Raw genomic sequence first — 15,143 nt, 5'->3', positions numbered from 1 at the left:
CTTTTTTTTTTTAAATCCATCTCTGTGATGCATGGTGTCCTTTGTCGCAGAGCACACTGAAGCTTAGAGATCCTGTGTGACACGGCAAAAATGAGTGTGGCTTTTGGCATCATACGCACTGGAGGTTGTCACTTCCCGTGCTGTGTAACCTTAATCATGTAACTACACTTGAAAACCCCAGTTCCTAATTGTAAACTGGGGAAGATAATACCGGAAAAAAAAAAAAAAAACAACAAAGAAAGCAACTCAAACCCATTATGGTTGAGTTGATTCTGATTCATAGCAGCCCTATAGGACAGAGTAGAACTGCCCCGTGGGGTTTCCAAAGAAAACTTGGTGGATTCGAACTGCTGACCTTTTGGTTGGCAGCCAAATGCTTAACCGCTGCACCATCAGGGCTCCAGGGAAGGTAATAGATCACAGGATTATTATGAGGAAAGCACCCTGCACAGTGCCTGGAATGTACTAGTCACTCAGTAAGTGCTGTTTTCCTTTTCCCATCTCCTCTAAAGTCATCCTCCTTGGGCTCATAGAAATACTTTCATGGCACTGAGTTTCTAGGAAATTTAGTAAAACCCTTCAAGTCTTTCTACTATACCCTCCTTCCCCAAGTGGCACAGGGCAATTGTGCAAATGAAAACATCGGGTTCTGAGATTTCCCAGCCAAGATTTGCCGATAGTTCTAATAACGACCCTGGTCGCAGAAAGAATTTAATATTTCAAAACACTGACTATTTAATTTGGACAATGCATCTTTGTACAAATATCAAGATAATTCGAAGCATCTTACTTCTGAGGATTATTGTGAATATCACACATGAATGTGATGAGAAGTTATTTATGTATGCATTTATTTATAATAAGATACAAAGTGCTTTGAAATGTCTAAAATGTGGTTTGTAAGCTATTAGATGTTATATTCAAATGATAGGATTTTTTTTTTTTTTGGTTCAGAAGCCTCTCCCCTGAACTTTTAGTATCTGTATTTGGATGTCTATTGTTGTTGCTGTGTGCCGTCAAGTCGGTTCCAACTCATAGCGACCCCATAGGACAGAAAGAACTACCCATAGGGGTTTCTAGGGTGCAGTCTTTATGGGAGCAGATCACCAGGTCTTTTCTCCCACAGAGACACCGGTGGGTTTAAACAGACAACCTTTCAGTTAGCAGCTGAGTGCTTAATCATTGTGCCACCAGGGCTCCTTGGATGTCTATTCGGCATCAGAAATTTAACTGTCCAAAACGAAAGTCCTGAGTTCTCTCCCTCACCCTGCCCTGCAGTATTGCTCCTTTGCCTGCCTTGTGTCTCCTTTTTGGGGGGAATGGCACTAACATGTACCTTGTCCCTCAGGCTGAAAACCTAGGACTCATCCTTGTTTACACTTTCTCTTTTCCTCATACACCATGTCTAATCTATCAACAACCTCTGTTGGTTCTACCTTTAAAATATACTCTAAACCAATCACTTCTTCAGTCTTCTATGTCACTTTTCTTACACAGGGTCCCATGCTCCTTTAAAACTGGCTGAAATTGATGAGCCCCTACCACTCATCTTCATCTCTATTGGTGTCGCCCTGGTCCCAGGTCTTGATAAACTACCTTCACTTTTCAAGACTCCTGTAATACTCTCTTGTCACTCTGGTCCCACTCTTGCCCATTCCATTCTATTCTCCACACAACTGCCAGAACGAGCATTTGAAAATGTAAATCAGATCACATCACTTTGCTCCTTAAAACAGTCCATTGTCTCTTCATGATTTTGAGAATAAAATGCAAGCTGCTTACTGAGTCTGTGACATTCTGCCTGAAATTGCCTTCCTCACCTCTTGACCTTGCCTCCTGCCACACACATCCCAATACCTGCCTCCACTCCCACCCTCAGCCTTGCCTACCTTCCTGCTCTTTCTCACACTCTAAGCTCGTTCCTGCACCTGATCCTTCATACTTGCTGTAGAGAATTCCCTTCCTCCAGATCTTTGCCTGCCCAGCCCCTTCCCGTCAACCAAGTGTCGATTCAAATATCTCCTCTTCGCAAGTGCCTCCATGACTCACGGTAGTAAAACAGCTGCCCCTCCATCAGCTTCTATTCCCATCCTCTGCTTCATTGTTCTCTGATTTGATCACTACCTGAAGCTATATTATTTTTTGAGCTTTTTTTTACATTTACTTGCGTCTGTCTTCCCCACTGTGTGTTATACATGGCAGGGGTTCTGTCTCACTTTCCACAGCATCCCATCACCTAGAACTGTGCCCAACACACGGCAAGTGCTCAAAGGTACAGACCCGAGTTAGCCCAGGAAGGAGTTTGTCTTCAGGCTTTTTAATGTCCTCATGTATCATTCTTGGCAGGGTGAAATCTGCCTCTGTACCAGCAGGATCTTTGTCCAGAAGAGCATCTACAGTGAATTTTTAAAGAGATTTGTAGAAGCTACCAGAAAGTGGAAAGTCGGTATTCCCTCTGATCCATCGGCCAGCATGGGAGCACTGATAAGTAAAGCTCATTTGGAGAAAGTGAGTACGTCTCTGCAATGTAAATTACAGAAAGAGTTCTTATCTGGAGAAAGATTTGGTCAAGGCACAGCACATATTCATGGTTTGAAATATTGGTAATTATTACCCTATTTTTGAAAAATTATCACTGCATGTATCTAAGTACAGAGTTTAAACATTTTGGCTTTAACGTAGCATCCACATGCAATGAAAACATTTGAGAAGTCAGCATGGAGACACTCTCAGGAGAGTAGGAAAGCAAATTTGAAAACATAAAAGCCAGCTGATAAGAATGGTATGGACCAAAGGTGGCCGGGAATTCCATAGGTAAAGTTCTTTGTGGAAAAGTCCTGGTATGGCTTATAGCAGATGGAATTCAGAAGTGTCAGCACAAGTGATTCAAATTGTATGGTTCTTAGTCAGTGGGGTGACCAGTGGTGGCCATCTGAGAGAAGCCATCATGGCCTCTGAGTGATTTATGGGGTTCAGATCTTCAGGGTCATTTTAATTAATTACTATTGTGTGACTCCCATAATAATTCATAGGATTTTGGAGCTAGAAGAGTCTCGTTTCATAGCTGCAAGAACTGAGACCCACCAAGGGAGATTTTCCCCTCATCAGCTGGCCAATGAGGGGCAGAATCTTAAGTTTACAGAAATTTCTGACACTGCACAGTACATTGGCTGATCTATTACATTTTAGCTTTGATCTCTTTTATATTGTAGTTGGGAAAATGTAGTAGCTTGATGGTCTCTTCTTATTTCTTCTATTTTCCTAGTAAAATAGGAACCAGGATCTCCTCCTGAGGGTGAGGAGGGGAGAAAGTGTTAGAAGTTCAAGGAGGAAGGAGGTGTGAGATAGTCTTGCGGGAAGGCGGAGAGTGAATGGATTCAGAAATGAGTGTTGTGGGGCAGTTGGAAGGGCTCACTTGAGGCTCTTGAGACTAGCCAGCCTGGCTGTGGGTTTTTCTTCAGTCATATTCACCTGCAGGATTGTAGGCTCATAGGCAGTTGTTCCCACAGTATCCATGGAGACCCACAGTTGTGGATGACCCCATGCTCATGTGGTAGGGATTTCACCAGGGACAGGAGACTTCCTTGTCCTTTCTCGTGCCTGGGTGTTCTGCTGATTCAGGCTCCATGCTTGCCCTCCCACGCAAGCAAATGCCTGGTGAAAACAACCTTAGCACCTTCCTGTGCACTTCCTTTTAGAAAGGGGTGAAGCAAAACTTAACTTCCCAGGAGCACCTTCCAGTAGCTCAGGTAATAGTGAGGTCTGAGGTCTCCTTTGCAGTTCATCCCCTCACCTGAGTTTCAAAGTTCTCTCTGCGTTAACTCAGCAGACAAACTGTTTTTTCTAGTTTAGGCACTGCCATATTCAAACAAATTAAAGTGATTAACTGAATAATTTGTACGTGCTTTCTCCCCTCCCCCCCCCCCCACAGCTTGCCCATACACACACACGCACTATCTTTTTGTGTGTGTGGAGAAATTAACCCACACATGGACTCATATTGGTAGCTGTGGCTTTTTTTCTACCATATTCTGAATATTTGTCCTTTTTGAGCAATTGAGTAGCAAACTTTTTATAGGTTCAACAGGTTTCAAAGTATTATAATTACTGTGGGGTTTAATAAATATATTTGATGCTCAGCATGTGACTGCTTGGCAGCAGGAGCCCACTCCTTCACCTGCTCTCCCTGTCCTTCTGAGCTCACCTCAGGCACTCCTGTGGATATCCCTGTTCTCTACAACCAGCAGCCTGAGGCCCTCTGTCTTAATTTTCTAGAGCTACTATAACAGCAATACCACAAATGGATGGCTTTAAGGAACAAAAAATTATTTTCTCACAGTTCTGGAAACTAAAAGTCCAAATGAGGATTTTGGCAATGTTGATTTCTTCCTTGTAGGTAGCTCTGGGCCTTCCTTAGTTCATTGGCGTATAGTCGATCCTCACATGGTGTTTGTCTGTCAACTCCAGTGTGTGCGTGCTTCTGTGTCTAATCTGCTCTTTTTATAATTCAGAAGTGATTAGACTTAGAACCCACCCAACTCAGGTATGACCTAATTGAACTATTTTCCAAACAGGATTACATCCACAGTTATAGGGGTTAAGATTCCAACATCTATTTTTTTGCAGGGGAAAACAATTTAATCCAGTTAAAAACAGTTTAATCGGCAATGGGACCTCTTTTTGCTGAGCCCTGGTTCCTTTCAGTGGATAGGAGTAATTCAGACAAGCACGTGGCTCTAGGGGTGCCCTTAGATGATCTCCTATGGAGACCAGATATAGGCTGACCATATCCAAGAGGAGGCAACTTAAAAACGTTTAGAAGTTGAGCTCACAGGCTACTCTTTTAAGAAGGATCCTGCTGATATTTCCAATTTAGCTAAGTTATTTTTGTATGGTCCTATGGGTTTTGAAAAATGCGTAATGTCATGTGTCTACCCTTACCATATCATACAGAATAGCTTCACTGTCCTAAAAAATCCCCTAGCAAAGTTATTTTCAAACTTTAATATCATAGTTATTTTATCCATGGCCATGATGTAGCATGTTATGTATGGTCACACCCCACCTTATTTATGGTCAAAGCCCAGGTGTTCAGAATGATCTGGGAGACAGTTCATGGTCTGTCCTCTGTTGCCTCTGGCTTTCCCCTTACTCATTGCCCTCCTGTGCACTGGCCTCCCCGTTTTTCCTTGAAAACACCAAGCATACTCCTGCTGCACGGCCTTTGCTTTTGCTGTTCCTGGTGCCTGGAATGCTCTTCCTTCCGAAATTTGCTTGGTTCTCTCCTTTGTCTCCTTAGATTAAATGTCACCTTCTGAATCCCTCAGAATGTCTTGCCTTTATTGTTTTATTTTTCCCTATGGTCCTTAATGCTATCTGATATACAACATATATTTCTTATTTCTTTGCTTATTGACTGTATCCTTAGGCCTAGAATGTAAGCTTCATGGTCAATAGTCAGTTTTATTCACTGTTGTATCATTCCAAAAAAACAAAACAAAACATCAAACCAGTTACTGTTGAGTGAATTCTGACTCATGGTGACCCCAAGTGTGTCAGAGAAGAACTGTGCTCTGTAGGGTGCTTGATGGCTGATTTTTCAGAAGTAGATCACCAGGTCTTTCAAGATGCCCCTGGGTGGAATCAAACTACCAACCTTTCAGTTAGTAGCCAAGTGCTTTATCATTTCCACCACTCAAGGCCTCTGTTGTATCTTTAAACCTATTGCGGTCCAGTCGATTCCGACTTATAGCAACCCTATAGAGTAGAGTAGAACTGTCCCACAAGGTTTCCAAGGCTGTAAATCTTTACGGAAGCAAACTGCCACATCTTTCTCCTGTGGGGTGGCTGGTGAGTTCAAACCGCCAACCTTTTGATTAACAGCTAAGAACTTTTAACTACTGCACCACCAGGGCTCCATTGTATCCTTAAACCCTAGAAAAGTACCTGGAACATAGTAGGTGCTCAATAAGTATTTGTTGGGTAAATGATTGAATTAATGCCACAAATGTATTTCAGTGATAGTGTAGCCCCTGAATTTAAGGTCTCCATTTTGCTTCTACTTCTTATTGCCCTTGACTTAAACTACCTGGAATTGGGTCCAAAATGCACAGGTCCTGGCCATCTCTCTTGTCAGCATGACTCAGCATCAGGACTCTGAAAGGAAAAACAAAAACACAGAGATTAAAACCAACCTACCTCTAAGAAAACACTTAGGAATACACTCACGGAGCGTTCAGTATCGCTGACTATTAAATCAGAACAATGAGAAAGGGGCCATATACATAAATATAAGCCTTTAAGGTTTTACTTAAAACTCCCCTTCAGTTCTTCATCTTTTCATTGGTACGAGTGTTGGTTGGAAACCCTGGTGGCATAGTGGTTAAGTGCTGCGGCTGCTATCCAAAAAAAAAGGTCAGTAGTTCAAATCCACCAGGCAGTCTTTGGAAACTCTATGGGGCAGTTCTGTTCTGTCCTGTAGGGTCACTATGAGTTAGAATGAACTTGATGGCAGGGGGTATTTTTTTGATTTTAGTGTTGGTTTTTTCAGCTTATGTCACACAGAGCTGTAGTATTGAATCCCAGTTCCTTAAAAAGCTTTGGTTAAAGTGTATATTCATTATCTCAATATTATATAAATTCAACTTTTTAAAACACCAATTATGAATTTCAAAAAAATCCAACCAAATAACTATCAAGATTTTTACAATATTATTTTAAGTGTTCAAATGGAACAGTTTCTGAAAGTTCGTATTTTTTCAATGTTCTTGAGTTTCTTAGGAACTAACTTATAAAACAGATACTGAAATATTTTAATTATAACACATTTTAGTTGTAAACCCCATATTCACATTGCGTTTAGATTCTCAAACTTTTTTTTTTTTTGCTGATCCTTCGTCATTTTAATTACCCATAAAATGAACCAAGAGAATTTAGCACGTTTCAATATCCAAATTTTTGTCTGGAGTGAAATAAGTATGCACTCTAAAATTTGCATTCTTTGAGTGACCCTGCAGAGAAGACTCAAATGACCTTCTTTTCAGCAGGTGGGTGGTTAGAGGAAATCCTGGTGGCGTAGCGGTTAAGTGCTACAAAGCTGCTAACCAAGAGATCGGCAGTTCAAATCTGCCAGGTGCTCCTTGGAAACTCCATCGGGCAGTTCTACTCTGTCCTTATAGGGTCACTATGAGTTGGAATCGACTCCATGGCAGTGGGTTTGGTTTTTTTTTTTGGGTGGTTAGAGTCCAATGTGGCTGACTACCAGGCAGGGTTGGGGTTTCCTGGTTGATCTGGAGCCAAAGTGGTTCCTGCCCAAGTGATTTCCGGGAGCTTAGCTGCCATGGACTAAGAATTTGTCAGGGGCAGGCTTATTTAGCACGTGCATGTGCCACTAGCACTTGCATACAGACGGGAGGAACACCCCACCAGAAGGTTCTGGGTGGCCCCTCCCTAGGCCTGCCTCCTTTTGCCTCAGCTTAGCTCCCATGGGAGTTTCAACAAGTGAACAAGTTCTCATATGAGTTCAGACTAAGATACATAGGGCAAGCCTGGCTGTTTCCTTGATCTTAGTCAGGCCCAGGCTGGGCACGCAAGGAAGAAAGGGGCAGAGAGTGCTTTGCTGCGCTTGGCCACAATGAGTCCCAGGGAAAACATTTTCATGTCAGAGCTCATATTTTGCCAACTTATTTTCACCCCTTGCCTCTCCTCAAAGTAATAAATTTGCCTCAACCTAGTGTTGACCCCCAACATCACCCCATCTTACATACCATATTTTACCGTCCTAACCCTGGTGACACACTGCTAAAGAGCAATGGCTGCTAACCAAAAGGTTGGCAGTTCAGATCCACCAGGTGCTCCTTGGAAACTCCATGGGACAGTTCTACTCCTACTTATAGGGTTGCTATAAGTTGGAATCGACTTGATGGCAATGGTTTTTTTTTTTATGTTTTCCTAAAGGAGTGGGAAAGGGGATGGCTATCCATTCCCCATTATTTCTAGCATTGCAATCACAGAAGCTGTGGCCAAAAAATCTAAGCCGCATATGATATTTAACCTTTTTTTTTTTTCAAAGACTTGAAACATTGGCAAGGCCCTAGACATGGTGCTGGCCTCTCCCCACCATATCTTATGTAAAAATATAGTCTTCTACCAAACCAAATTATACTGGAAAAACAAGAGACATCTATTTGGTTGTATTATCTCCAGTTAAGAGTAGGATGAAACTTACAGGCATCAATTTTTTTCCTGACCAAATTTTTTCTGAGTTACAGTTACCATTTTTTTCAAACGTAAGGCCAGAAGCACATATTTATCTTTCAAACAAAAGTTTTAACAATCTCTGAATCAGAAATGACACAATGGTAACAGGTTTTAAGGAGCCCTGGTGGCACGGTGGTTAAAGTGCTTGTCTGCTAGTCAAGACTGGTGGTTCGAACCCACCATCTGCTCTGTGGAAGAAAGTTGTGGCAGTCTCCTTCCGTAGAGATTTACAGCCTTGGGAACTGCATGCTGCAGTTCCGCTCTGTGCTGTTGGTTTGTTTGGAGCTGGAAATGATAGAAGAAGGTTTTTTTTTTTTTTTAATTTTTACTGTTGGATGTTTTCTATCTCACTCACTTTTTTTTTTTTTTTAAATAAACATCGTATTTTGGAGTAGTTTAAGATTTACAGGAAAATTTCAGAGGAAATGCTGAGTTTCTGTATCTGCTGTCTCAGTTTCCCCTGTTGTTAACATGCTACCAGGGTGCATTTGTCCACAGTAAGAAACCAACGTTGGTACATTGCTATTAACTAAACTCCAGACTTTTTCATCATCTACTTTTGATTTTCTGCTTGATCCTTTTAGAAAATAATTTTTTAAGCCATTTCCCTTGGAAATTATGAAAACGAAATACAGCCAATTAGTTTGCACTCATCTCAGAAAGCTCCAAGTTTTCCCTGCTTCTAAGGGGAAGGGTTTTACACAGTTAAGAACAGCTATGCACAGAGTAGTTTCTATCGTGGGCCACTTTTTCTTTTAGAGAAGAATAATAATGATGGGATTTCCATTACCCTATGTCTAAAATGAAAATGGAAAAGAGGAAGACCTTCAACGAGGTGGACTGACACAGTGGCTGCAACAATGAGCTCAAGCATAACAATGATTGTAAGGATGGTGCAGGACCGGGCAGTGTTTTGTTCTGTTGTGTGTAGGGTTACTATGAGTCAGAATCGACTCGATGGCACCTAACAACACCGACGATGTCTAAAATGGCCGGTAATTGTCTTATGTTGTAATCCCGTTTATGTGACCCATCCTACCTAGAGTAGAACTCCTTTCAACTCTGCTCACATTTCCTCCAACACTGAAAGCCTCAGAATGATCTACTTTCTACCTGAGAGTCTGCTGACCCAGCCTACTGCAGCTCCGAGGGTCCCTGGGCCTCCGCCATCCTCACTGGTCCACCCAGGGTGTGTGTGCCCACTCTGAGTCTCCCACAGGTGGACTCTTGATGAGGAGCTTTCAGTTCAGTTCTTATAGGGAAGCCCTGGGTGTCTCTACCCTTTTGGAGAGAGCTAATAGGTGTCTCTACCCTTTTGGAGAGAGCTAATAGAAGCAACTGGGAGAGTGTGAGTGTGGCCTTTTTGGATAATGAACTTTTTAGTTTAAGCTGTTAAACCATCTGGGATGGAGGAGGCAATGGACACACCCTGGTCATGCTCGTCTTCCCCCACCTCTCACCACAAAGCTGTGGGGGCTGTGTGCCAAGAAAGGTCTGGCTTTCCCATTATTCTCTTCCCATGCAGTGTTTCTGTGTCTTCTCCAAATCAAATTAGCCCCGGTCTTTGTGCCCATCCTACTTCTGCATGATTGACATAATACATGGTGGTGTGATTGATAGAAGAATCCAATTAGAATAGGTAAAAGTTGTTTCATAATGGCAATGGGCCCAGATACTTATGAAGATGCAGCAGACCCCTAAATGGAGGTGTGACTCCCAGGCTGCCAGTGACCCCATGGGGATGCACGATAAATCGCAGGTGATTCTGTCCTCATGGAATGAAGAAAAGGCTCCCTTTGCCCTTTTCATTTTATTTTCCTTGTTACTCTCTTAAGCCTTCCCCATTTGATGGTCTGGAGACTCTGGCTGTGTGCCTGCCTGCCCAAAGATGTAATTAACTAGAGAAATAGAATTCTTGAGTGTTACACTGAGGCTGAAGGAAGCACCAAGGAAGTTCACAGACACATCTCCCCGTACAGCCAGTCTTCAGGCCAATGGTGCACTCTCGTGGTCCCCCTCTCCCCATTTGTCAGGTAAAGAAACTGAGATACGAAGTGAGAGGCGTCTGTAAAGTCTCTTAGCTAGTGTGTGCCAGACCATGCATCCTCATCACCATCACCACCGTCATTAACAGCAGCAGCAGCAGCTGCCATTCCACAGAGACATGTACAGGTATTATACTAAATCTGTCACATCTGTTATTTTATTTAACAGATAAAGTTCCCAAGAACCAGAACCCTACGTGTAAGTGGTAGTGTTAATCCTGTTTTTCAGATGAGGGAACTCAGGCTTGGAGCATTTAAAATCCCTCAGAAGCCCTGGTGGCTTCGTGGTTAAGTGCTACAGCTGCTAACCAAAAGGTGGGCAGTTCAAATCCACCAGCTGCTCCTTGGAAACCCTAAAGGGCAGTTCTGCTCTGTCCTATAGGGTCACTATGAGTCAGAATTGACTTGACGGCGATCAGTTTTTCTTTATTTTTTTAGCTAGTAAGTGAGGGCACTAGAATTGAAACACAGTGTGGCTCCAGAGCTATTCTGCCAACCACTGTGCTCTGATTTTATGCCCAAAGCTAGTCTCTCCCCTCAAAGTTAAAAAAAAAAAAATTATACTAATAATTTTTTATATTTTATAGCATATTACCAGTCACAAAATTGCTTCCCCTCCACCCCCCCAGATTCAATTGAAAATCCCAGTTCTCAAGCTGCTAGTGTAGGTAATATTCTACCCACCCAGTGGAACTGTCTCTAGAACATGAATTCAGTGTAGTATGAGTTACCTTCTATATTACGCATTTTGGTAAGTTCACCATTTGCAGACCCACGCTTCCTCTACATCTCTTGCTATCCCAGGAGCCTCTAAAAGATAGTCATGCAATTGTGTTTAAACAGTCATGATCATCTAAATCCAGAGCACTCCTTGCACTATCCTGAATCAGTGACAAAAGTCTTGGCTGCTGCAGCTCCTTTGTCATCTTCTATTAAATGTGGTTAGGCTGTTTCAGAAGGAGCAAGGGAGTATGGGGAAAGAAAGGGACAATTTCGCCTTGGTCTCTACCCACAAACTAGTATAGGGCAAGTTCTGGGATAGCTTTGAGATCATTTGGAAGTTGGGGGAGAAATAAACTCATTGCCATTGAATCAATTCCAACTCATAGCGACTGTATAGGACAGAGTAGAACTGTCCCATAGGGGTTTCAAGGCTGTAATCTTTATGGAAGCAGATTGCCATATCTTTCTCCTGTGGAGAGGCTGGTGGGTTTAACCATTAAACCACCAGGGCTCCTGGTATGTAAAAAAAAAGAAAAAAAAAAAAACCAAACCCAGTGCTGTCGAGTCGATTCCAACTCATAGTGACCCTATACAACAGAGTAGAACTGCCCTGTAGAGTTTCCAAGGAATGCCTGGCAGATTCGAACTGCCAACCCTTTGGTTAGCAGCTGTAGCACTTAACGACTACGCCACCAGGGTTTCCCAAAGGATATAAATCTGTACAAAATGTTCTATTTTTAAAAAGTCTTCGATTTTATGGCTTATTAAGTGTTCTACAAACTGAAAGAAGATTAATAATAGACTAGAATAACATTACTTTTTTTTTTTTTTTACATGGCAAATAAATGTATAGCTCTGTAGTGAATGTAGTTCTAAGATTAAGTATTTATTAATCAATACTGGGGCAGAATGCTCTTATAGATAAATGATAAATTGGAATCCAAAATATCATTTCAAAATTTACCCTTCTTTTGATTTACTACTTGACTGTTGTTCGTGCTTTTAATTTTTAGGGCTACTTTTTACTTGTCCTATGCTGATAATACCCCTCAGGAGTGGAATAATGCATCATGGTGACTTCAGCAACATTTTCATATTAAAATCTATCATTATTATAGTAAGTCATTTCTACAACCACTATTAATAAACTTCAGTCTTTATCTCTGAGTCACTGGGTTAACTTATTACATCATTTATTTTCCATTATAGTTAGCTATACTGTATTATCTAGATATATTTTCTGGGCATAATAGGTAATGAGATTAGAAGTTATTTGTTCGGCAAGCTTAGCTATTGAAGGGTGTCCTGGCCTTTAACAAAATCTTAACACATCATTCACTTGCCATTTTCTGCAATGGATGTACCCCAAAAAGTAAGAAAATAACCTCTTGAGTTTTATCTCCAGGTTATACCTGAAGGTGCGTACTAGCTTTACGCTTTAGTAGCTGTATGAACCTGGGTACTCATTAATCCGTTCTGAGGCTCACTTGTTGTTGTTCTTGTTGTGTGCCATTGAGTCAATTCCATCTCACAGCAACCCAATAGGACAGAGTAGAACTGCCCTGTAGGGTTTCCAAGGCTGTAATCTCTACAGGAGCACATTACCAGGTCTGTCTCCCATGGAGTAGCTTGTGGGTTCAAACTGCTGACCTTTCAGTTAGCAGCTGAGTGCTTAACCATTGTGCAGCCAGGGCTTGTTGAAGCTCAATTAGGGGATAATAATACACACCCATATTAGTTTTGTTGCCATAATGAAATACCACAAACGGAATGGTTTATAAGAAAAGAAATTTATTGTCTCTCAGGCCTGGAGGCTAGAAGTCCAAGCCAGTGTTGGCAGGACCAAACTCTGAATGCTCTAGGGGGAAATTCTTTCGTTTGTCTCCCAGCCTCTGCTAGTCCCAGGCATTCCTTAGCTTGTAGGGGCATCTTCACATGACTGTTCTTCCTTTGTGTCTCTCTGTGTCTCTTCTCTTTTTATAAGATACCACTCAGATGGGATTAGGGCACACCCTACTCTACTATGGCCTCATGTTAACAACATCTTCAAAGGCCCTATTTCCAAACAAGGTCATATTCACAGGTACCAGGGGCTAGGACTTCAACATATCTTTTTGGGACACACAATTCAATCCATAAACAACACTTAATAGAATTTTCAGAGAACTAAGTGAGATAATGTCTGAAAAACACTTATCAGAGTGCCTGACACTTAGAAATGAAATAGGTTCCCTTTTCCCCTGTCCTCCCTTACCTCACAATATGTTCGAGGACCGAATGCCCAAATGATGGTTAGAATGGTTAGAGTGCTTTGGCCTTCAGGCTCAGCTGCTGAGTGATAAGATGGTTAATCTGGATTTCTTAGCAATGACCATATACATCTCTCCTAGGTGACTAGAAAATATTGAATTTTTTGTTGATGTGTGTGAAGCACAAATGATAAGATTGTTACTAATTATGATTTTTGCCCACCCAGGTCAGAAGTTATGTTAAGAAAGCTCGTGCTGAAGGGGCTCAAATTCTGTGTGGCGAGGGAGTGGATAAATTGAGCCTCCCCCCGAGGAATCAGGCTGGCTACTTTATGCTTCCCACAGTGATAACAGACATTAAGGATGAATCCTGCTGCATGAAGGAAGAGATATTCGGCCCGCTGACGTGTGTTGTCCCCTTTGATAGCGAAGAGGAAGTGATTAAAAGAGCCAACGGCGTTAAATATGGCCTGGCAGCTACCGTGTGGTCCAGCAACGTGGGGCGTGTTCACCGGGTGGCTAAGAAGCTGCAGTCAGGTTTGGTCTGGACCAACTGCTGGCTCATCAGAGAGCTGAACCTTCCTTTTGGGGGGATGAAGAGTTCTGGGATAGGTAGAGAAGGAGCCAAGGATTCTTATGACTTCTTCACTGAAATCAAAACTATCACTGTTAAGCACTGATCCTCACTGGTGGAGATGGTGTTATGGCTAATGCCTATCAGTAACCAGTTCTGTTCAGTTGACCCTGACTCAAGGTTAAAGCCCAGCTGAAGAGAATTAGTTGTCCAGTTGCAGTGAATGAAAATACTGGCATAAATCCCAGCCATGTCTTGACTCAGCAGAATGTTATTTCTAGCTTATCCTCAGGGTTAGTCCTTTTACCCACCAGTGAAGAGGTGCAGCCTATTTTCAGCATGGAGTCAGTGAAGAGAAGACTTCTGAATAGGAAGGCACAGGAAGGAAGCCAAACAGTCTTCAGTCTCTTCCCATGTTGTGTTTTCATAGTTTCTTTTTTTTAAAAATAATTTTGATTACATTCTTGGGAATTCAGAATTTTTTTTTTTCATTTGCAAATTTATGGTTAAAAAAAAAAATCCAACGACAAACAAATCACTATAATTTCCTACCTTGGGGAGATTGTCCAGATGGTTTCCCTGTCCATTAGCCACTAACATTGCTGATTGATCATTGACTGTATCTCATTACATATGAGAGTGGTAAATGTCTTTGATAAACATAGCAATTACTTTGTCAGAGAAAACATACATGGTAAAAAAATGGTAGGCCCAGATAAATTTATCTGTGTGAGGGCAGTGAAAAATAAAATGACTACTGCTTTTCATGGCAACTTGTAACAAGAAGATGAAATAGTTTGATCCAGTTCTAATGTCACATCTTATCAATTCCAATTCTTAGCGTATGTAGCCTTTGAGGATGTAGTTCACTAATCCGAAAAAAAGTAATAAATGTTAAATAGTTTTCGTAGACAGTATGGCATATACCTTCTTGAATTGTCTTTTATTCTTACTTATCCTCACCCTCTTAGGAGTATGGATTTTACACGAAGTAATAAGGGTATATCTAACCATTTTTTCTGGTCCTCAAATGATCAGAGGAGAAAACAGGTTTACAGATATTAAGTAACATGCTCAAGATCTCACACTGGTATGTAGTAGAGGTGGGATTTGAACCCGTGGCTCTCGGACTCCATGATCTGTAATCAGTCTTGGATTGTGCTCCAGAAGTACTGAAGTACTTGTGGTCTCTGGAACACTTTATGTTCTCTTATGTTTTGCCTCTCCCCTCCTTTCTTCTTCCTGACTTCCCTCAGTGTGGGTGAGGGGCCCCTCCACAGTGGCCACAGCAGC

At 41.8% G+C, this 15,143-nt stretch overlaps 1 protein-coding gene across 3 annotated transcripts in view; it reads left to right on the top strand.

Moving 5' to 3' along the window:
• ALDH8A1 (aldehyde dehydrogenase 8 family member A1) overlaps positions 1–13,956 on the top strand; it is a 35,581-nt gene extending 21,625 nt beyond the window's left edge. For 2 of the 3 annotated variants that reach the window (XM_049875632.1, XM_049875616.1), the window contains 2 exons: positions 2,347–2,508; positions 13,504–13,956. In XM_049875632.1, coding sequence (XP_049731589.1) covers positions 2,347–2,508; positions 13,504–13,956 — 615 coding nt within the window. The remainder of the gene's footprint in view (positions 1–2,346; positions 2,509–13,503) is intronic. The other variant, XM_049875625.1, reaches the window with a different exon arrangement.
• Positions 13,957–15,143: the final 1,187 nt, after the last annotated feature.

This window comes from Elephas maximus, chromosome 1 (genome assembly GCF_024166365.1).
Source record: "Elephas maximus indicus isolate mEleMax1 chromosome 1, mEleMax1 primary haplotype, whole genome shotgun sequence".
NCBI classification, from domain to species: Eukaryota; Metazoa; Chordata; class Mammalia; order Proboscidea; family Elephantidae; genus Elephas; species Elephas maximus.
Note: the sequence above shows the minus strand (reverse complement) of the source record. Positions and strands in the feature narration are given on the sequence as shown.